The sequence below is a fragment of the Seriola aureovittata genome, chromosome 14 (genome assembly GCF_021018895.1).
Source record: "Seriola aureovittata isolate HTS-2021-v1 ecotype China chromosome 14, ASM2101889v1, whole genome shotgun sequence".
NCBI lineage: Eukaryota > Metazoa > Chordata > Actinopteri > Carangiformes > Carangidae > Seriola > Seriola aureovittata.
The window spans coordinates 9,245,365-9,268,776 of NC_079377.1; the positions used below are offsets into that span (position 1 = coordinate 9,245,365).

Below are 23,412 nucleotides of genomic sequence, written 5' to 3' on the forward strand. Positions count from 1 at the left end.
GCCTTGGCCTAGCCTGGCCAGTCATTTGCCTACACTTAGCTGAGCTGGACCTGACCAGGATCAGACATGCTAGTGTGGCCTCCGGAGCTCAGTGCAATTTTACAACTGTTACACCATATGGACTGGTGAGAAAACACTATTACTGATATATTCCAGTGGAGATCAGCAAGCCCACATGCCACAACAAAGTTAAATGCACAAATAGAACAGAAAGAAATGTAGCAGTGGCTTGATGCTGGCCTACGCCCACTTGTGAGTGGCAAGTGGATCTTACTGTTGGGCTACTGAACTTTGCTTGGCCAATATGGCAAGTCCAGTTTAATGCTAACTGTAAATGACCTTTGAGGAAAATTTAACAGGGTGATTGTACCAACCGTTTGGTGTAGTAGTATGTGCTGTTCCTATGCTGGTATGAAGCATCAGCATCTGCTATTTGAGAACTGGCTGCTGGGAAAAACAACAGTGTTCATCCTGTCAATTCAAATAAATCAAAGCCGCCCCTTTTCTTTCTGTTTTCTTTTCACGTGCCTAAAAAGCAGAGTAACAAAAACAAATCTGAGTACAAGCATTACAGGAACAAAGCGATGCTGAAAAAGAATGAGAGTGAGAAAATACAAAAAAAACAACTTATTTATTGAAAGTAAATTCAACACAATCCATAGCTGCTTTTAACAGTAATAACTATGTATGAAGTCCTGATGCTACTTCCAGTGTTTATTAAATTCATACCACCCTACCACCAGTTGATTGGGACTGAAGTGAGTATTTTATCCTATTTGGTTTGTTTTCAATATTACCAGAGAGAAGGACTATGTCTTATCTCAGCAACTACACAGAGACACACAAGTCAATCAAACTGCAGGAAAGATGCCTCTCTGAAAAACATTAACCCAAATAACAGAAAACCAAAAATGACATGAGGGTTTAGTGAACTTTGTGTACTCATTCAGTATTTCATGTTACAAGATCTGAAATTATATAAACTCATTAAAAACTTCTGAAATAGTTCTTGTAGCTACATTATAAATATTATGCTGACCTGTACGTTACCTTAATCATTTTCATTACTTAATAATTATTAATTGACTTCTCAAAATTCCAGGATGAGTTTTCTGGGTCGTTGTAAATTAATGTCATATGATTTCTTCAAAAGTTTATTGTGGCCCTGAAAAAGTCATGAAGTCCTTTCTCTCGGTTGACATTTTGCCTTGTCCAAACACAGCTGATAACATTAATAACAACTGCATTAGTTGTACGGTACATGTGCCGGTAACAAGGGCCTCGAATTGCACCTACTGGTTTACTGACACACCTAAAGACAACAGAGCTATCGTTAATGTTATTAGCTATACCTGTACTTTTTATCTTGGGACAAGTTTAAATTTCCACCATGAGAAAGGAAATCTTTTGTTTCAATTGAATCACCTATTGTACCTTTTAATGCACTTCCTCCTTGGCTTCAGTATTAAGTAATGGTGGCTGTATTTGGGAGGTAAGTTGCTTATATCACAGTGGCTTTGGAAGACTAGAGATTTTGCTCAGCAGATAAAACTATATAACTATTATATTTCATAATTCTTCAACTGCAAAATATGTATTTCTCTTTTCTCTTATAGTGGTTTCAGTGCACAGACTAGCCAGCACACAGTTTTATGGGTATATTAAAATGCATAAACAATTGGATGGCCCACAAGGTATAGTCCTTGGATAATAAACTGAATTGTTGTTTTCTCTGTCTGGTATTCAGTGAGGATGACAAATATTCCCAGACTGGAAACTGTAGTATTATCACTGAAAATGAAATTGTGCTGTATATATAGTACATTACTGTACCTATTCACTGCTTGAGTAGTGTGGATAATATTTCATCAAAGTTATCGTGTCTTTTGAAAGCCTTGTGAGGAGTCAATTTTTTTATTAAGTGAAAAGAGATAATAGACCATAATACATTGGGATGGCCGGATGAACATCACAGGGCAAAACATGCATTGGATTGGATAAAAAAAAAAAAGGTATGCATGTGTTGTTCAGTATAGTGAATGTATGTAGAAGGGGCTGGGCAGTCTGCTGTGTCGGATGTACACAACAAATACAATACAAATACACAACTAAATATGAGGCAGAAAGGAGGACAAAGAAAAATAAAGAAAAATAATGATGTAAAAAAAAAAAAATTCTATTTTATTTTGATATAACACCGGCAGCTGATAAGAGTTGGTCTGACACCTTTAAAGTAACTTTAAAACCTGATATAGTTCCTTGCTCTAGAGGAGAGGTGGTGAAAAAGTAAATGAATGCTAGGCAATAAGCTGTACCCATATTGGTGAAAGAAATAACAAGCCTGGCAAACAGTAAAATATAAGATACATCTGAAAGTATAGTCACCATTAAATTGCTCCTGTGCCTTGAGGATACATTCGTGCCCTTCTCCTCTTTATGATCTCCTCGTCCAAAACAGGGAAACGGCTGCTGATTCGCCGAGCTTTCCCATATTCGTTATAGCTATATTTGTCAAGAAAGGAGCCCCTTGTTTTCTGAGGTAATACTCCACATTCTCCCTGCCAATGACAGCCAAGGCTGGAGGTCAACTCTGATTTGCCACAGCCTCATTCTTGACCCCAGCGCCTGCCATTCTCCAACATCCACATCCACATCCATGGGGCCGACAGAAACAACATCAGCCTTAAATTTCAGTAACACAGTGCCAAATGATAAACATGTAAACGGGAGAGAGAGAAAAAGGAAAAGGCCAAAAGGGAGACGCTTTTGTTTTTGTGTGTATGTGTGCGTGTGTGTGTGTGTGTGTGTGTGTGCGCATGTGTGCGTGTGTGTGTGCGTGCGTGCGTGCGTGTGTGTGTGCGTGCGTGCGTGCGTGCGTGCGTGCGTGCGTGCGTGCGTGCGTGCGTGTGTGTGTGTGTTTGTTTGTGTGGCTTCACAATGAAGGTGGCATGTTCCATTACCCGACCATGATTTAGCTCACTCTCAGGTAATAGTCAGCCCTGGTGAGGTCAGCAGAGGGCCAGTGTCAGACAGAGGGAGTGTAGGCAGGGTGAAAGATAGAGGCAAATAACAGAATAAGAACAGGATTAAAAACTGAGGTGAGAAGCTAAAGTGGATGGAGAGAGCATGGCATAAAGACAGAAAGAAAAGGGAAGAATTTGGCAGGCGTTACAAAGTGACAGTGCTGATGGACATTTTGGCGTGTTGGTAGAAGTGGCACGGTTTGGTGGATACGTGTGCGTTTGGGGCGGGCGTTTGCTTTTGTGACAACGACAGGCCAGACTGGCTCAGCCGTCACTCCAGAAGCCTCAGTAGCACACAGCCACCTGTCCACTCCTATCAGTGCTGCCTGTGTCCCTCTGTCTGGCCTCCACAAGCAGGACGGAGCGTGACGAGAGGATGACAAAAAAAAAAGAAAGAGAGAGAGCAAGGGAACAGCAAGAGTGTGATGGGGTGGAATAGGAAATAGCAAGAGCAAAGAGCTTTCCTGTGTGATCGGAGGGTGAACAGAGCTGCGTGTGAATATGCAGTGACAGGTCTGCTTCTCCCCACCAATGCGTGGGATGACTGTCCACTAATGTCCTTCACTGTCCATCCGACTTTCACAATGTAATTGGTTAGTCACAGCCTTGTCACTCAGTGTTTTCATCATTTCACCATTTGGGTGTATTAGAATGCCAATCCTGGGTCGGGCGTCCAATCAAATGCCTCCTCGTCCTCCTCAGTTCACTTAAGACTGAGCAGATTCGCTGTCATTGGATTTGTGGCAGATCAGTGATTCATTTGACAGCAGTCAACTTCAAATATTCTTTGAAACCAGATGTACTGATATATTGTGTGCATTTATTCTGTGATATTTGTGTAAGTTCCTAATAGTCTTACTTTATGTACATTGTTTATTTTTCCTTTAAAATACATTCTTATTTCATTCATTGTATAGTTCGTGATGACAAACATCATTGTACAGCTTCTTAGAAATCCCTTGGTTCCTCCTTCCTGCCAGCTTAGGAGAACAAAACAAAAAAGACTGCAATCTTCGCTTTGTTCTTTTTTTTCCCACAAGGTTAAAGCACAGTGAGGGTTTTGATTTTAAGCCACAGGTACATAAACCATTTGTTTTCCACATTTTGTTCCTACCATTTGGGCTTTTTTGCTCATACCATGAACCATAGCCTAGTTTCTGTTGAAGACAGCCATATACACAAGCACAAAATATAGTATTCTATACTTTCAATAACATCATGAAAAGCTTAGTGAGAAACAGATTTGAAGATTTTTTTTTTTTTTTTTTTTGTCTAAGATGCTTATAGTATGGAAGGATACATGCTTATGTATCATTCATACAGGATGACTTTCAGGAAATGTGTATTGATTACAAGTTTGTGTGTCTATGTTTGCTGACAAGTATCAATGTTTTTCACACCATATGTGTACATGCTGTTTCTGAAAATACAGAAGTACAAAAGTATACTCTGTTTACTTGAAAGCTATGCACACACACACACACACACACACACACACACACACACACACACACACACACACAGGGTGTGTGGTCTTGGAGGTGTGCATGTCTCTTAGGAATGGCTAAAGGAAAGACAGAGGGTGTTCTCTTCCCATCCGTGACAGATTTAGTCATAAATCTGTTGGATTAATACACAGCCTCCCAAGGACTCTTGTGGTGTGTGTTGTTGAAACACAGGAGTCACTTAAAGCCAGACTCCAGGCACTATTTGTCTTCGGCTCTCTTTCCCATCACAGTTATTGATGTCACACACACACACACACACACACACACACACACACACCACACACACACACACACACACACACAGGGTGTGTGGTCTTGGAGGTGTGCATGTCTCTTAGGAATGGCTAAAGGAAAGACAGAGGGTGTTCTCTTCCCATCCGTGACAGATTTAGTCATAAATCTGTTGGATTAATACACAGCCTCCCAAGGACTCTTGTGGTGTGTGTTGTTGAAACACAGGAGTCACTTAAAGCCAGACTCCAGGCACTATTTGTCTTCGGCTCTCTTTCCCATCACAGTTATTGATGTCACACACACACACACACACACACACACACACACGCACACACACACACACACAAAGGAGAGAAGGCCAGTGAAAAATAGAGACAGGGTAAATGAGAGGAAAATTAGATATATTGTGGTAAATGTCTTGTTTCAAATGAGCTATTAAAATGTGAGGATATCTGTGTGATAAGTTAGCTTTTTGTAACTGACAAATATAACCTCCTTTTAAGAGCTGTAGTTGTAATTTGCCCCCATTTCTAATTATAATTAAGTAAATTGTACTCGTTTGCTATTTTGAGAATGTGTGAGTGTTTGCAAATGTTTATTTGTGGCACAATATGGAAATCAGAGCTTTTCTTTCTTTCTTTTCATCCTTTTTTTATTGCTACCTGTCTAACTGACCTCCCTGGGGAAAAAGCTTTACTGTCACTCTCCATGGCTCCCTTCATTCTACAGAGAAATAAACTATCTGCATGCATCCTCTTTTCGGCTATTAAAGATGCCCCCTGAACACATACACCTCTCTTTGTATGGAAATAGGGGTCCTAGCACTCAGTTTGTGGCCACCGCACTATTGTCATTCCAGGTGGATCTGCTGGGTTTATTTCCACGTCCAACTGGCTTCCCAGAAGCAATCAGGTTCTCTAGACATTAACGCAGGATACAGCACCGTGGGCAGAGAAGGCAGCGATGAGATGATTTCACTCATTTCCATCTTATTTCTACAGGAAGAGAATAAAGTTTAATTTATTGTGTGTTTGACTGGAAGTGAGGGTGCAACTTAATGCATGTGCCCCCAAGAGATCTCTTAAAAGGATGAGCCTGAAAGAGTGACTTAAATCCCTGATGGAATCTGACTCGTAAATTACCCTCAAAGTGCTTGATATGAGCCACATTGACTGAAACTGTTGGGTCCTACGTTGGTATGACTGCAGCGGATTTCGTCTCAGAGCTGCATTGATCAATACAAATATCCAGCATATGATTCCACTCTTGAGCCATTAACGGGCGAGTAAAGTTCACTCCCACCTTGTATCTTAATAGCTTAAGTTAAAGCTGGTGCTCACATTTTGGTGTTTTCACTGTAATGACCACATTTAACAGCTAAATTCCTGTTCCTCATTTTAACAAAAGTAAAGTGGCATTTCTGCATGAGTGGGCACCATTGTCTACCAGTTTATGGCTGTATTGATCTTTCAGTGCGAGGATTCAAAGAGATGCCAACCCACACTCACTGTCTGTTATAGGGGGTGCACAAGAAACAGACCCATTTTTATTATAGTGGCACACAGTCAATTAGCAGGACAGGTTTTTGCGCGCTCGCTCTTCAACACTGCGCCTGTTATTCCAGACCTAATGGATCTGATGCTGAGAAGTATACAGCATTGTAGCTTAGAGTCACAGTCTTATAATCACAACTCATCTGTGTGACAGATGAGAAGTCTTTCCATTACCGCTTCTCACCACAGAGTATATGGTTCAATTTCTCTTCACGTGCAAATCTATAAAGTGACAAATGTTGCACTATAAAGCAGGAAACAAAATACAGTCACCACTGAAGGCGCTCACGCTGCCAGTTAGCTGAAGACAGTATTTGCCTGTGTGATATTTTTGACGGGTGTGATTGATGCGAGGCAGCATGGCTCCAGCTTGGCAGTGCTGATGTGTCTGAAGGCTCTCTCTGTCAGTGGATAGACAGTGTGGTAACATGAGTGGCATGGTACTGACTCATCAGCCCACTGATTGCATGACTTCAGTCCTGAGGCTTGAGCCCTGCCTCAAGACAATTCATCAAGTATTTATACAGAGCAGGTGAAGATCAAGATTCTCTCTACCCTGTTCTCCACAGTCAGGCTTTGTCTTGAGGTGGCTTCATCTTTCTTTTCTTTTGTCTGCCGCTGCTTTGGCACACAGCATACTGAACATTGCCCATACACCCATTAAGCCTCTGTGTACCATAAAATTTGAAGCTATAATTCACAACATGCCTGAAATTGCAGTCCTGACAACGCCTGTCCCACTGAATCAGCGCTCAAATGAACGAGAGGTCTAGAGATGTCACCAACATAATGAACAGGGCTTTGGCCTATAGCCCCTTTTCTTTCTCAAGCTCGAGGCCCCAGGGCAGGGCCGAGCCTAGTCCTCGTCTAACGCACGACTCCTATTGATCCAGCAGGGATTGATGTCCTCCAGCGGTTGATTTAGCGCCCTCACTGGTCCCCTTGCCTTTCCTAAAAGGTTGGGCTGAGTAAAACATGGGGCTCCTGCTGTGTATAGGTTAGCAAGTCGTCCTACTTTTCTACCTCTCCTCCTCCTTCCTTTCAGTCTTCTGTCTCTCCAGGCTTTGTCATTTTGTGTATTTTACGACAGCACGTTTTTCAGTCCTGCCACAGTGAATCAGCAATGCTTTGTCTTAATGCAGAAGTCCTGTGTAACTTTCAGAGAAGCGCTTATGGTAATGGAGTCTATTTGTTATGTTCTCCTCTGCACTTACTCTCATTCTGCTATGCCTCCTTAACACACTTTTGGATCACCCATTCCCTCCTCTCCACTTCTAACCATTTACATCAAAATGCTTCCAATACTGTATTTTTCTCTAATTTTACCATTAGCCTCCAAACCTAAAACATTACCAAGAGGAACCAACCAAGCCACATACAGTGGGGGCTCAAATGTCTGTGAGCACTATACCAACGGGAAAGTTTACTTGTGCATTCTGTCAAATGTATTTAATCTTTAAATATTTGGTAATCTATGAAACCAGCACAACTTGAGTTTGGGGTTGTAAGTGGCTAAACATATTCAGGTATCTTTCTTATCACAGTGTGAATCTGGAAGGCTTCCTCTCACTTTTGTTTTAAACCACATGACATGCATATCTCCGCATCTACCAGGCCAGTATGGACTAGGGTTCCGGTCCGGCCCCCAGATGTCGTCATTCGCTTACCTTGGTCTGTTGCAGTTTGCTCTGCTTTGGTCGTTCTGGTTTGACCTTACTGTCTGAATACAGACAGAAAATCATGGACTCAGTATTTTAGTTTGTGGAGAGGGTAAGAGGTTCAGAGGACAATAGGAGAGAGAAAGGTGAGGTAGAGAGATGATTCCTGCAGCCCATCGCTCTTGTCATGAGAGCAGTGTTGCAGAGTAGAGGAGAAGGGGAGGGGCAGTGTTAATGTGCACTGTATCATTCATAACAGTAATACTGGCATCACTTGCTGCTAAATAGCATCATTTGTCAGAGGAAAGGGCTTGGTGCCATAGAGTTACAGATAAGCACGAGAAGGATACCTACATTGAACACACACACACACACACACACACACACACTCTCACTCGTGAGGAATGTTTGTTATTACTAATGTTCTAACTGAACCTTGACCCTCAACACTTTGTGCCTTTACCTTGTATTCTGATCTTAAATCTTCCCAAAGCCTGAAACTAAAACTGACCATAATCAAACTTATTCCTAACTCTAAGAACTCTTACTTAAACTGTAAGATTAAATTGAGTCTTAACCTCAAATTAATTGACATTTAACTTTTAATCCTTGTCGTTTATACACAGTCAAATACAGTCAAAACAAAAACAAACATTTGTCAAAAAACAAAAATGAGTCTCACAAGCATTCAAATGTTTGCAGAGTCCAAACCAGATTTGAACCCACAGTTTTACTTAGACATTCAAATTTCATAATGCTAATTTTCCAAAATATACATACATTGTCTTTGCAAACAGTGATGCCATAGTTGTTTCATACCTCAGACATTTCCATTTTTAAGGACAAAGTAAATTCTCCTGATGCTCTTCTCTTTACCTAATTGCATCCATTTTGCTCTGTTAATTAGGACAAACTGAAAAAACAATTATCAAAATAAAACCTGAACAGATTTAGTCTGAGGAAAAATAAATAGATAAAAAAACATATATATATATATATATATAGGGGGGAGAGAGAGAGGTACCAGATCTTAATCTAAGTATACAATTGCCCTCTGGTTCAGTGAAGGTGTAGCGTCCGGTCCAGCACGTGCCAGCTCTACATACTGCGTACTTTCTCTTAATCTGAGCAGAGAATCTAAACCCATAAGCTTAATATGTTGGTCGTAGTTCGTCTCTCTTTTCCAGAGTAGGAGTTAATCTTCCACAAGACTGTGTATCTCATACATAGTCTTAGTCTCACATGACCATTTGTTATCCTTCACTCGAATGTATGTCTACCCACATGGAGCAGACAATTCCTCCACAGTCGAGAGGGCCGGAAGGAGGAGAAAAAAAAATCACTTATTATTGATGACTATGAGGTAAAATGCTTAATTTGCACCGTCTTCAACCAAATTATAACTCATATTGAAAGCAGCTGAATTTGCATAAATCTCATTAGACGCAATGAGAGGGGTTCATAAATCGTTATATTAATTAGTCATTTTTGCCACCCTTTCATAGGAAAATGGGGTGTATTAATAAAACGAGAGGGGTGTGTGATTGTGAAGCCTAATTGGTCGTTGTGTTAAGCAGTTTGGTGAGCAAGTGATAGGCTTGATTTAGTTTTGCTTCACCTCTATTGTCTTGTCGAATACTTGCAGGGAGGGAAAGAAGTGTGTGCGTGCGTGCGTGCGTGCATGCGTGCGCGCGTGCGTGCGTGCTCGCATGTACATGCTGTCTATGTGTGTATGTGATCTGTCTTTACTATTCTATGCATTTGCCAATCTTCAATACCTTTTTATTCTATTGAGGGCGAAAAGGTGGAGTTGAAGCCTATCCCACCATGCACTGTGTTAGGTCAGCATCACAGGGCAAACACAGAGACAGACAGATATCTTCAAATCACATCCACACCTCTGGAAATACAGGTGTCCCCATAGTTTAGAATCTGTGTGTATGTGTGATATGTTTGCACCTTGATAAGTGAGACTTTCCAAGCCCTCTGTCCCATGAGCGTGGGAGGAAAGTGAAGTAACTTGATCAAACCCAGCTCTGAATTAACTTTTGTGAAGTACGTTTTTGGACCTCAGATGGAAGAGAGTTGTGACTTACATTTATAGTGAGAATCAATGGAACAAGAGAGAATGAGGGTATGACAGAGCTGTGTTGGTGTTGGGGCAAGTACAGCTATTTAGTAATGAGTGTGTCATGATTTTTTGAGCTGCCTTCCAGTGCCTCCAGGATAGTTCAGCACCATGGACAGTGCCCAAACTGGCAGTCTTTGGCCTAGTTCCAATCCGGCCCCTCCACCCTCCCCTATCCACTCTTACTCTGTTTGCGCACATAACCCTTAAGTGGGAGTTGATTATAAAGCCCTTTAAAACCGAGGTTGCATCAATGCAGGATTACAAACCACACTCCCAGAGAAGTGCAGCACTGCTTTTAAGTCCGGGATGGATGAAATGTCACTTACCTACAAATGTGAATTCAGTGTGTTTTTTTCCAAAGGATAAGTCATAGGTTGCTTTCGTACACACATGATGGATTTAGAGACTACATTATATTTTGTAACAGACATGCCACTGGCTTTTTTACTTTACCTGTATTGTATCATTTGAAGAAAGATGGGAAAAAAACAAGGGTCTAATCAGATTAAGAGAAATGTTCACCAAAAAAGAAATGTGGCCAAAGAAGCATGAGAGTGATTTTTATCATTATTATTATTATTATTATTATTCAATTATTAATTTCCTTTTCACAAGCTTTGTCAATGCTGTGTATAAGATAATGTTTTAGATAAATTATTATTTAATTACAATATCCTAACAGTGAATTTCCTGTTTCCATCGGAGAAAAGCAAGGGCGTCCCAAAGAGTTACACACCGTCACAGAGTGGGAGGGTGTAGGGGCCGGCTTTGAAATAGGTCTGTGTTTCCTCTTTTTTTTTTTTTTTTTAATATGGATAAATGTACAGCTAACAACAACACAGTCTGGTTCCTGAGCGCAAAGAGTCAGGGTTTCGGGAATGAAGACATGTCAGTGGAATTTCCTCAAAATGACAGTTTATCTACACAGGGCTGTACCTCTGTGTACACATTTCAGCTATGTGAATGTTGTCTATTTTTTTCCTCTGTGAATGGGTAAGAGAACATAATTCATATTCATAACATCCATTGTGTGTGACTGATCACGGCATACCCTCCCCTCCGTCCATTACAATTCCCCGCTCAAACAGTTTTACCCTGGTCAGTAATGAGCCTTGTCCCTGCGGGTCGCCGGGTCTTGTTGCTGTCCTCTGTGCCGCTCTTCACCTCAGCCTTGCCCTTCTCGACACCTGTCCAGCATGGTGGTTTAGCCAGCCTGATTGTGCTTCACCTCTGCCTTTGATTAGCCAACCTGTCTGAGCTCTAGTGTCTGTGATGAATGAAACCTCTGAACTGCTGCAGCTCCAGTTAAAAACCCTTTGCCCTTCTACCTTTACATGCGAGTATGTTTGTATGTGTTTTTATGTTGTCTTTCACCTCTAACCCTGGTGTCATCCTTCAAGTGTATGTTGATGTAGTTCTCAATGTTTATGAAAAGTAATTCAGTTGAGAGAAAAAAGTTAAACCCTCTAACAACATCTTCATGCTTCAACGTGTTTCTTTTACTTCAGATCAAGCTGTTACCTTATTCATTTGTGTGTATTTAATGGGTAATCATCACAGACTTAAATGACAAATGATTCCCAGTGAATTCTGGGTGATTGTGGTATGTCAAGAACCAACCAGTGGCACAAGTAATCTAACAATGACATTTGGACAGACAGAAAAATAATATTCATAATATGACGACATAATATGGCTGTTATATCCTTTTATGTGGCTCACTAGGAATAATGGGACAAGGGAAAATATTGGATTTGAGTGAATATGCAGTAATTGTGTAAGATCTTATAATCTGTTATCTTCTTGTTAGACATCCTGGCCTTTGACCCTGTGTGACCTGTGACCTTTGACTCTCTGTCTGGCAGGGTCATCAGTGGCCCAGCTGAAGGCAACTGATCCTGAAGGGGAACCTCTTGTGTACGGGGTTTCAGGAGAAGAGGCCATGAAGTATTTTTCAGTGAACCAAGACACTGGCGTTGTGTGGCTTCGACAGCAGCTCGACCGTGAGGTAAGAACAGTAAACAAGCAGACATACTGACACGGAACCGCTGCACACGCTTGCACATTACCAAAGCAAATGCACTGTTCACAAGAAAAGACACTCAGGACAATTTTGAAAATAGGATAGAATATAAATTATCAAAAGATGAAAGAACAGTGAAAAATGCAATATTATATGGGGGTCTGTGAGTGGCATTTTCTTCCTTTGCTCTTCTTCTCTGCTCCTTTGCGCTACATGTTCATGCAAAGTTTGAGCTGATGCGTGTCTCTGTCTCCACCAGACCAAGTCAGAGATGCAGGTCGAATTCTACGTGAGTGACATTCAAGAGGTAAGAAACAGATTTGCACTGTGATCACAGTTATGACACCTCCCGTCACAGGCTGATACCTGGATATAGTTGGACCACATGACACATAGAGACCTTCTCTCTCAATCTATCTCTCTTTCAGTCTCTCGCTTTCATTCTCACCCTTATTTCTCTCTTTTTCTCACATATAATCACTCTGACACCTGTCTCACTCCAAACAGTTTAGTTGCTGAAACACACTGACGTTCAACCTACTCTCCCCTGCGGGTCTGAATCTGTCACACACTTGTCCTGTTTTTCTTTCACTCTGAATCTTGGCTTGGTGTGGCTAATACACATTTTCAGTGTCTACGGTTCTCTGTCAAGTAAAGAGTGGAGGTGGCTTTGGAACAGTTCTACCCAGGTGTTTCCTCCCTTAGGTGGTCAAAGACACCGTAAACATCCAGATTGGAGACGTGAACGATAATGCGCCAACCTTCCATGGGCAGCCATACACGGTCCATATCCCGGAGGTAAGGATGACCTACAGTTCTTATAGTACTTATTTAAGTAGTAAAATAACATATGAATCAGAGGTTAGTGTTTTAGTAAAAGTGCACAACCTGTTTCTGTAGAGATTTTAAATAAAATAAAAATTCATCATATGTAGAACCATTGTTATGTAATTTGGTGTAAACATTAAAGCCGGCAGGAAAACTTCTGACCATCTAGAGAGCATTTCCCTCAAACATATCGACTGCAAAGGGCAACAAAGGTTTGGCTCTGGAATTTAAGAATGAGAATGAAAACATGTATGAAATTCAACTCAATCTTATGACTGTTGTAACAGTAGAACTACATGATGGCTGATGATCAACTATTCATAGTGCTTTTTCGCTCTCTCTGTCCTGAATGGCTGCGTTTTGTTGCACCTGTGATCTTCCCATGATTTGCAGAGCCGTGTTCTAGCTCATGGTTAAAGAGTGTGCACAACCTCCTTTTATAGGGAAGAAAAACACTCACTGCAGTGAAGACCTCAATCTCTTTTCTCCTCTCGGTTTCTCTCGCTTCTCTGTCCTCTCTCCGAATCTGCTACCTCCCTCCTCAGCTCTCACTTCTTTCCATCGTTCTCTCTCGTCTTTGCCCTCTCCCTCATCTAATCCTTGATATGAAGTAATTGCCAGAGTGGAGTGGAGGACTTCAAACAGGGGCTGAAATCCACACACGCAAACACACACACATCCACATATTTTGTTGTGTTTATATTGAGCACATACCCCTTTCTGAGTCTTCACCAAATCTTCAAAGCCACTCGCTTTTTCTCTCCCCAATCCATAAAGTCAGGCACATAAACGGGAGAAAGAAGGACTGTTGGGACAAGGCTGTTTAGACCACCCACCAGGGAAGGTTCTCTCAGGCCAGTGCAACCACTGCTCAGTTGTGTGGGACTCACTTATAGTCCACATACAGACTTTCCAAGCACTGCAAACAATAGGCTTCAGTTTAGCCTCCGGAAAGCCATTAAACAGAGCTGTGTTTGACCCTCAGTCGCTCACATATTGTTAGTTCCCTTACATCACTCAGTGAATTACTGCTTATGTCAGTCCTTCCCTCCTAGTGCTTACAAAATTTAAGCTTTTTTATTTGAGGCAATGGGATGTGGTAATAGATCAGATTCCTTCGAACACTAGACACAGCAGCGAGTGTAATTCACATTCAGTGATTCTTTACATTGGAAATACCTGAAGTCTGTAACAATGAGACATAACTTAGTCATAATAAAATATGCTAACCTTGTGAATGTGAGCACAGCAAGAGACTAATGCAGGTGGGATGTGTTTTATCACAAATCTCCATGAACTTATTTGTTTATGTGCCTAACTTGATAAATGACACGCTGCAAATCCATTCATATTTTTATGACAGTGTTGCAATAAGGACGCAGCACACAGTGCAATCTGTACAAGAAAGCTCTTCATTAAAGCCTTCCACCTCTTCCACTTAAAGCCTGCCGGAGATTTGGGAACTGTGCTCATGCGGGAGTCAGTTTCTTCCTCCCTGTGCCCTGTTTCCCCTTTCTCTACCCTTTTCTCCACCTTATCTTGTTTGCCCACAACTTTCGTTACCTGCATTTTTATGGCCTCATTACCTTTGTGACACTAACTGACCTCTAGCGGGCGAAGCAAACATACTGCAACATCACTCCATCACGCTGTCACTCACTGGACATGCCACCGTAACTGGTGGTTAGAGGACCATCAGCACTGCTAGATAGTCCTGCTGAGCTTTAGTGCACAGAGAAAAAGATGGGAAAAGGCTGATGGATATGAAGGATGACAGAGTAGTAAAAGTAAAAGAGGAATGATGAGAGAAAGACAGAAGATTCAAATGATGAGATTTAACACAAACATCAAATGTTGAGATTTAACACAAGCAGTGACGCAGAACATGATACACACTGACAGAACCCAAAGGAAAACAACACAAAGAGCTCAAGGGTTGTTGAAACAGAAGAATAGTTAGGGGAGGAGTTATATTGAGTAGGGCCTGATGCAGCTCAGCGGTGAGCAGATGAAGCAATGTGAGTGGCAAGGTGAGCAGTGCAGTCGGGAGAGCAGGGGGGAGTGTGTGTGTGTAAATGTCGTTTTAATTTGTAGAGCCATAAAGAGGGTGAAGGGGAGCAGGTGGGCTGCTAGCATTCCCTCTGTCCGTGCTAATGAGCTGGCCAGATTTACAGCGTCCACACTCTCAAGCAGCCAGCAGCAGAGACTGGATACAAAGAGTAACGACTATCACCAGAAATAATGTTTTGATAGAACAGCAGATGGGCCACAGCCCAAATCCATTATTGGGATACCGAGAAGTGTTTTTCCACATTCCCTAAGCGCGACAGGTAGCCCTCTATACAGAAAGCCCTCTATTGACAGACTCAAAATGTTTTGCCAAGTGTGCATCTGTGGAGTACAGAGATGCTGTCTGAGGAACTGTGGGACTATCCATGGTTAAAGACAGCCCTCCCCAAAAAGGCTCTCACACACCTCCCCCAGCTGCCTGGCCATCATACTCCCCCACTGGGAGTCGGTCTCTCTGTCAGCGCCACTGTGATAATATCAAAAGCCAACACTAACAACTTCTCTAACTGTGCCCAGTGTGCGCCATGTCCTGCAGTTTCATAAGCTGCCCCTGACCACAAACAGCTTTCTCTTGTTTTGTTTCTCTGGTTCGCTTCTGTCACATAGAAACACAATTTTTACTATTATTGCATACTCTTTCATCTTGTATTAAATGCATCTTATATTAATTTATACTGTAGATATCACCCATACTTAGTTCCATGACCTTAGAAAAGTACGAGTTTTTTCAAGTTTTTTTTTTTTGCTCCAGTCCCTCCTCGTATTGCATTTCAGAATTTGAATTCCATCTCTTTATCAACCTCTTTCCATTGCTCACATTCATCCCTACCTACAATAGATATGCAGTGCAGAGAAATACTGCCTTCGATAACGCAATAATGATGCACACAAGATTGTATAGCAGACTACAGACCAGCGCTGTAATGCGGCAGATGGATTAAATGTATTGGCAAGCAGGCAGACAGGCAAGAGGCTCCTACTGATAGATATCCAAACTTTATCTGTTGACTGTCTCTCAGGTATGCCAGGCAGGTGAGCAAATCCCTTCTCAGCCTCTATTTTCTATCAGCCATATCTCAATGTCCCTCTCTAACCTACAGTAAGCTCTGATGAACTATGGCTGATGTTATAGAGTAGGGCTGCCCATGGTGGAAACCCCTTTGGTGAAAGTCAAACATCTAGAGAAAAAAAGGCCCTTCAGTCTGGTCTGAGACGCACAAAGTTTCTGCGTTTGGTTCGTTTTTAATAGGAATCCTTAACAGAAACCTGCAGTTATTTATTAATACAATAACAGTATTTTTGTTTTGCAGCACACTGTCCAGAACAGAAGTCTGTCTCTTAGCCCCTGTCTCATTATATTTTTCATTAACTGGTGACTTTTGTCAGGCGGATAATTGTCTGTTTGGGTAACACACCCACTGCTCATAGGCACTATGATAACAGTTTTTGTAGAAGAGAGAAATTCAGACCACCATCATGTTAGCTCCTAACTTTTGGCTACTCCTTCCTACAAACAATTTTGCACTCATAGATGATATTGGCAGAGGGTCTTTGAGAGCTCCTATTACGCCTGTGAATGAGCTGTTTGGTGCTTTATGCAGGCTCTGGCAGCAAAACAGAGGCACCTGTTATTTGATGTGTCCTCTGTCGCTGTCAGGTGGAACATAGATGAATCTGTTATATTCCTTTCTTCTTTGCCTTTGTTCACTTCTGAAAGCTGAAATCTTTTATCGCCTTCTGACCTGTATTTTAGCAGGTTACAGCATCTAAAGGTAATATGTTTACTAGGTGACAAACAAATATTTCAGCTCTAAAGCAGCACCTACAGCATATGGATGACTATCCTCGCAGAACCTAAAATAAACAAGTCTTATTTATAGTGGAATACATTTATTTTTGAAATTACAGTCATAAAATATTTGTGACTCAACTTCTGCAGTCACCCTACTTCTTTATGAAACACAAAACACACAGAAATGCACATGCTGCCTCCTAGAAGTAGGATTTATCCCATAATGATTTCATATCATCTCTCCTGGTCTCTCCTGTAGTGTAATTGAATCTAGTGGTTACTGAGCTGAGTGGTGGCTGGTTGACAGGCGCAGGCCTCAAAGAGAATTCTGCCTGACACTAAGACCCTGAGCCCATAGGGAGGGATGGAGGGATTTAGGGAGAAAGAGAGAAAAGATGGATAAAGTGAGAAGGTTAAATGGGAAGCAGTCAATATTTTACTCACCTCAGCCTCCATTTATTACTTTCGCCTACATAGTTTTGGGGCTTGGGGCCTGATTCTAAGCAAAAGTTGTGGTTTTTAAAAAAGTACCATTACCCAAGAATTTTCTCCAGTTTTCGAAGGAGTATGAGAAGCTGTTCCTCTGCATAATATCCTTCATACCAAATAATGAAATCATGAATACAGTTAACAAGAAAGTGTTTTAGGAAGTCATGAAACAGTAAACTCTCGTTCTGTTGAATGTATTTTTTTTTCTTTTTTTTAGCTTTTTTTTTTTTTTTTCCATCTGTCCGTATGATTATGTCTGACAGCACTGATTAAAACACAGCACATGATCATCCTCTACGAACTAATCTAACTCCTACATAAACTCTTCCCTTTTTATACAGCGCAAATAGAGTACATATGGTCGGTTTTTAGACAGGATGTTTTACCAGCTGTTTGTTCACATATTTCAAGCAGAAACAGTCGCCTAATTTTAGTTATTCCGGTTTCTGCATTCTACTGATGGGTTTGTGTGTGTGTGTGTGTGTGTGTGTGTGTGTATGTGTGGCAGTGTGTGCGTGTATGTGTGTTTGTGGGGGGTGGGGGTGAATGATGATTCATTTGTAGACTTCATTAATCCTTTCAGGGCAAGTGGTCGTTTAAGTTAGTTGTCAGCGAGGATGTCAGGCCTGTAGAACAATTTTTCCACGCATCCTTTCCAGTCCAGGGGTTAACGCAACAAATACTGCCTAGGCATCACGTACGCTGCCACTCATGAAGGTAAATAACATCCTCTTCCTCTCTTTATGTTTCTGTCATTTACTTTATCCCACTGAGCATGAAGAGCACCTTGATTTGCTTGCTATGCAGAGATGGGTGCAGATTTGTCTGTCAAAAAAAGTGAGGCCTCATGTTTGTGAGTGACCATCAAGTGTATTTCTGAGAGAGAGACAGACAGATAGAGAGAGAGAGGGAAGTAAAGGAAGTAAGGTGGGGGCACAAGGAAAGACTTGTGAGAGGGGTAAGATTGAAAGGGGAGAGAGATCGGCTTGCACTCCCCAAAGCCATTAAAGTTTGATTCACCCACTCCTCACTCTTTGAATAAATCAACCTGTCGTTCCCTCTCTCCCTTTCTTTCAAGTGTGTGGATCCCACCCCTCCATCCCCACCCCCAACCTGCCTTTGGCGCTCTCCTTCCCTGTAACCCTCACTTGGCAGAAGTGTGAATTCTGACAAGGTTTTGCTAACAAAACCTTCCATATTCTACAGCTGCTTTTGTGCGTGTGTGTTTATGTTTACGCGTCTGTGGGAGAGAGAGGGAGAGACAGACCACTTATTCTCAAGGCTTTTTGCAGTATGTATTAGACCATGGTCATGGGAACAATATTCTGTTGAAAGAGGGAAGAAAATTAATAGGTGGAAAAAATTTGTGCAGCTACATGTCATGCCTTCAACCTTACCAGTTCTCCATTTGACATTATGCAAATTCCTTAACAGTTCTTTCCGTCCGTCTTCTTCTGTGTCTCAGTATGCACCTTCTTCACCATTCGCCTGTTTTTTCCCCTCACTGTTCCTCCAACCTTGGCTAGATTTTTCTTAATAGAGTTTTACAGCCTTTGCGATTCGGTCAAATTTGCTTTGGCTGTCACTTCCACAATTGAGATGGAAGGGAGAGAGGCATTAAAGAAAAAATACATTTTAGAGAAGTATAGTAAAAAGGTGAACAAGTGGTATTTTTCAATGTGCAATCATATTATTAGGGCTCATTGTTTTTTAACAATATACGGTGAACCGTACGAAAGCTTGCCGTATGAAAATGTGATTAACTTGAATCATAGCTTTTACTCTCCTCTGTAGAAAGCACAACTGAATTGGACTCATCTGGTAATTATTTTTTTGCCACTATATTTACTGTTCAATTTACACCTCAGATCCCAGATTTTACAGAGCTATGTTACAGCAGGCATACGTGACAACCACAACAACTCTCAAACTAATTAAGGTGACAAACAGATGTTTAAGCTTCAACTTGCCACCCATCTTTGTGAAATCTCTGCTTCGTTTTCAGGTTGTCATTCTAGTCAATCTGATGTTGTCTTGCAGTGTCTTGTTTTGGCATTTCCTTGCACAGAACAAAGCAGCCCTCTTGCCCAACTAGCTGAGGGGATTGCAGATGGTAATTATTGGTCGTTCTGTCACACTGTGGTTCCCAGGAAGATACCACATGGTCTACATAGGATTCTTGTTTATATTAACTTTTCTCTACTACATCTACACATACTCAAGACGGCAGATGACCATGATATTTTTTTTTTAATACATTCATTTCCCGCTAGAGGTTTAACCCTTTGCATTTTGAACACTTGATGGACTTTTCCTCCTTGTCAGCTTTGCACAAGACAATTCTGATACTTTAACATGCTGCAAAGAGATTTGCTCTGCTTTCAACTTCAAGTATTGTTTTCTCTTTAGGTTTTTCTGGCTGAATTGCTGAATACACAATAAAATGCACAGAGGCGATGTGTGCACAGGAATCTTTCCGTCACAGGACTTTGAGATTTGATTCTCTGCCTTCCTGGAAGAAGCAGTGTCATGTCTTGATATTTTTGACAACATAATGACATTTGATGATTTATGTATTTTTTCAGATATAAATTACATAGCAGTGTGATAGTAGTGTGATCTACATGCTCCTTTTGTTTCCATCCCACAATGCCATCTTACTGTGGTGCTTAAGAAAACCAGTTAATGAATGTTATAAAACTATGAATGAGAAATAAGAGAACAGAGAACAGGAAATCAGTTGTTCAAGAAAGTTGGGTCATGCAGAAATCAAGTTTAAGTAAATCAAATGCATGCCATTCTTCATGAATAAAAAAAAAAGAAAGTAATTTAATCCATTGTCTCGGTTTTAATGCATTAGGAATAATGTACAGAATTTTGTGCGGTAGCCTCTAATTTCTTCAGGCAGTACAGCAGAACATATAGAGTTTGTAATTCGATGTTTAGCTGCAGGTAAATGAGTAGGTTTTTAAATTTGTTCAATTAACAAGCTTTGGGACAGACAGATAGTTGAGATGTTCTGTGGTGAGATGCGACTCTTTGGTGTGTTGTATTCTTCCATTTCATTGTGCATGTGTCAGAAAGAAAGAGAAGAGGCAATATTTCTTCTCCGTTCTTTCCCATATGTAAGCAAGGTCTGTTTTTCCTGTAGCCACCAGCTTCTACGCTGACAACCAGCACCCGTCACCAAGGTCCCTCCTCATTCGAGTGAGACCCCTTCCTCTTGGCTCCCCCTTCCGTGGCGTCCCCAACATAAGGGGCTTTGATGTATAATTGAGTTGTGTGCTCGACCACTCCTCTCCCCCTTTCTTCCACTCTTTCCTCAATGCCCCCCCAGGACCCAGCTTATAGAAAAGGTAGGTTAAAAGGGGAGAGAAGAAAAAAGGAGGAAGCAAGAGATGGGAGGGAAATTGAGACATTTTTGGCAGGAGAGAGGCTATTGGATTGCAATACAACTACTTTATGAGAAAAGTGTGAGACATCTAAGAGCTACTACTAATACAAACCTTAGGCGAAAATTCTGGAGTTGCTACAAATGAATCAATAAATGAATCTATTACAAAATGTTGCATGAGCAGAGGGGATTGAGATAGTCGGAAACACAGACAAGCCCCAACACTCCTCCTGTTGAACACTCCATAACTTGTGTCAAGTCTCATCAACAGGATGTAATTTAATTTGACAATGTCACATTCTACTAATTGAGATAAAGAGAGAGATGAAAGGGGAAAAGAAATGGTGCAAATAACAGGTTGGAATATTTGCTGTGTTGTAGAAAAATACAAATTGCCATGCAGTGATCACTTCATGCAGGAGATAATTATACACATCTTCATTCTTCATAAGTGTTATTAGTGCTGCCAGTGCTTTTTACTGATCCGTCTCCAACGTCCACACAGCCTAAACCTTGTGAAGCTCGGATGTATTTTTCAGTAATAAACTGAAAGCGCAAGTGTTTTTGCTTCGTTCATGTCACTCTTCTTCCTACATGCTGTACTTTTCTTTGCTTGCTTATCTCTCTGTCCCCACTCCTTTCTGCTGCAGAGCTACATGAAGTGATTGCAAACGGACCCCAGTAGTGCCGCGGTTTCTCTGTACAGGCTCAGTTTGCTCCGATCTGTTTGTATTTCTGTATGTGACTTTCACATTTAGTTCAGTTCATTTCAGATCAATTCAGTTCTGTTCTAGTTAGAGTTCAAATTACAATCAGGCTTTAGGGAGTATGTTTGAGATCAATGGTGTGGGGGGTGTGAACACTGACTTTGTGGTGTACTACTGATATAAGACAGTGCAATGTACTGTTTTTCATCTAGAACTACAGCACACAGTTGCATTGCCATAAGGTGTAGAACATACACGCCCCCCAATTGATAAAATAATATAATACAAGGCTACCACAGAAATATCACTCAGCAGCTGCACCAATATGAAGCCTCTTAGTTCACACATACCATATACAGGCATGTCATGTCATTAAACGGACTGTTATTTGAATCTAAATAACCAACTTAGTGTAGTCCAGAGTTCTCAAATGTGTTAGACAAATTGCATGGCGTATATAAGCATTGCAGTATATGAACTGAGGTTATATTATTGACTCTCTGACCAGAACAGATGGCTAGTATAGACTTCCTGAAGAGTAGATTCAAATGTTTTTGGCAGATTATTATGTGGAGAATTTAAATTAGAAATTTTTATTCTAATTGTTCATAATTTCTATCCGTCATCTTAGCCTCTCCTTATTTTCTCTCTTTCGATCTCCCACTTACAGTTATTGAAAATAAAACGTCTGCATACTAATACATATCTCAGTGTTCCATGATAGTTTTTTCCATCAAACACCCCAGTCCTATTAGAATTCCTTAGCTGGTATGCAGATGGAATCATTTTAATACTCCGATTGTGTGGTCCCTGCTGAAAGTCAGAGATAGGAGAGATGAGTTAAAGCACACACACACACACACACACACACACACACACATACACATTTAAACACACTGTACTTTGGGGAGTTATCACTGGCATTCTTCAAGCACTGGAATAATGCATGAGAAATTAAAGGCACCTGGGGTCATAGTGCAGGAGAAAGGCAGTCTGGATATGAGTAGTCAGATGGGTCAGCAATTGCTTGAAGTCTGTGAATTATGCATTGGACAGTAAGCATGTATATTTGTGTGTGTGTGTTTGTGTGCGTGCATGCGTGCGTGCTTGCGTGCGTGTGTGTGACACCTGAGACATTAAGACTCATGGAAGTAGAGCCCCATCTGCCCTTGCGATACCCCATGCCCGAGGCTACAGATAGAAAGAGATGTTGATATAGAGTGCAATGTACCTATAAGACCAGACTGCAGAACGGTGAGATTCAGGGGTACAGAGTTCACAATGAAGTGAAAACACTCAAAAGACTGGAAAACAAGTGCACACCAAGATACAAGGAGAGAGGAGAGAAAGGTGATGGTAGAAAGAGAGCAGGGTATCTATTGAAAAACAGCAGACTGCACATTGAATCCCATGTGATGTTGCAGAGATGAGACGGCCTCAAGTTTGGCTGAAACCCTTTGTTTGGGAATGTGCTGTGTAAAGTGCAGCTTCTCGGTCATTGGCCTCAAACGCTAGGTGCCATTATATAAATAGGTGCCAAGGCATGTTTATTTAGATATTGCCTTAGAAAGTGTTTCCCCTTTGATAGAAATTAGAAGGAATTGAGACAGACCATAGAGCACCAAACAGGAAAACATGAGATGTAAAGGAAATAACACTCTGGATAAATGCAGGCAGTAGATCAGAAAAAGAACAAAACACACACCGTGAAAGGCCAACAAATTAAAATAAAAGTTGACTTTTAACAATCGTGCGGGATTCTTTTGATGTCCACAGACTTGACTCTACCACAGCAGGGAAGGCAGCTTATAAACACTGCCTTCTTTTTGCCTTACACCGAGGAGTGCTGCTATGATAATTTATTGTGAAGTGAACATACTATGTGCTTGTATCAATCATTCGCCTGTTCAACTGAACCTGGCACATCTCATCTCACTATCAATGCAGTTTAAACAGTCAAGTCACTCATTAAATATGTATGTGGCCTTTGTGTTGTGATACA

The 23,412-nt window shown here is 41.2% G+C and overlaps 1 protein-coding gene across 2 annotated transcripts in view; it reads left to right on the top strand.

The window, feature by feature from the left end:
* The window catches only part of cdh23 (cadherin-related 23), a 162,871-nt gene that overhangs the window by 26,269 nt on the left and 113,190 nt on the right, over positions 1-23,412 (top strand). For both annotated transcript variants that reach the window (XM_056394811.1, XM_056394810.1), the window contains exons 4-6: positions 11,973-12,115; positions 12,390-12,437; positions 12,836-12,928. In XM_056394811.1, coding sequence (XP_056250786.1) covers positions 11,973-12,115; positions 12,390-12,437; positions 12,836-12,928 — 284 coding nt within the window. The remainder of the gene's footprint in view (positions 1-11,972; positions 12,116-12,389; positions 12,438-12,835; positions 12,929-23,412) is intronic.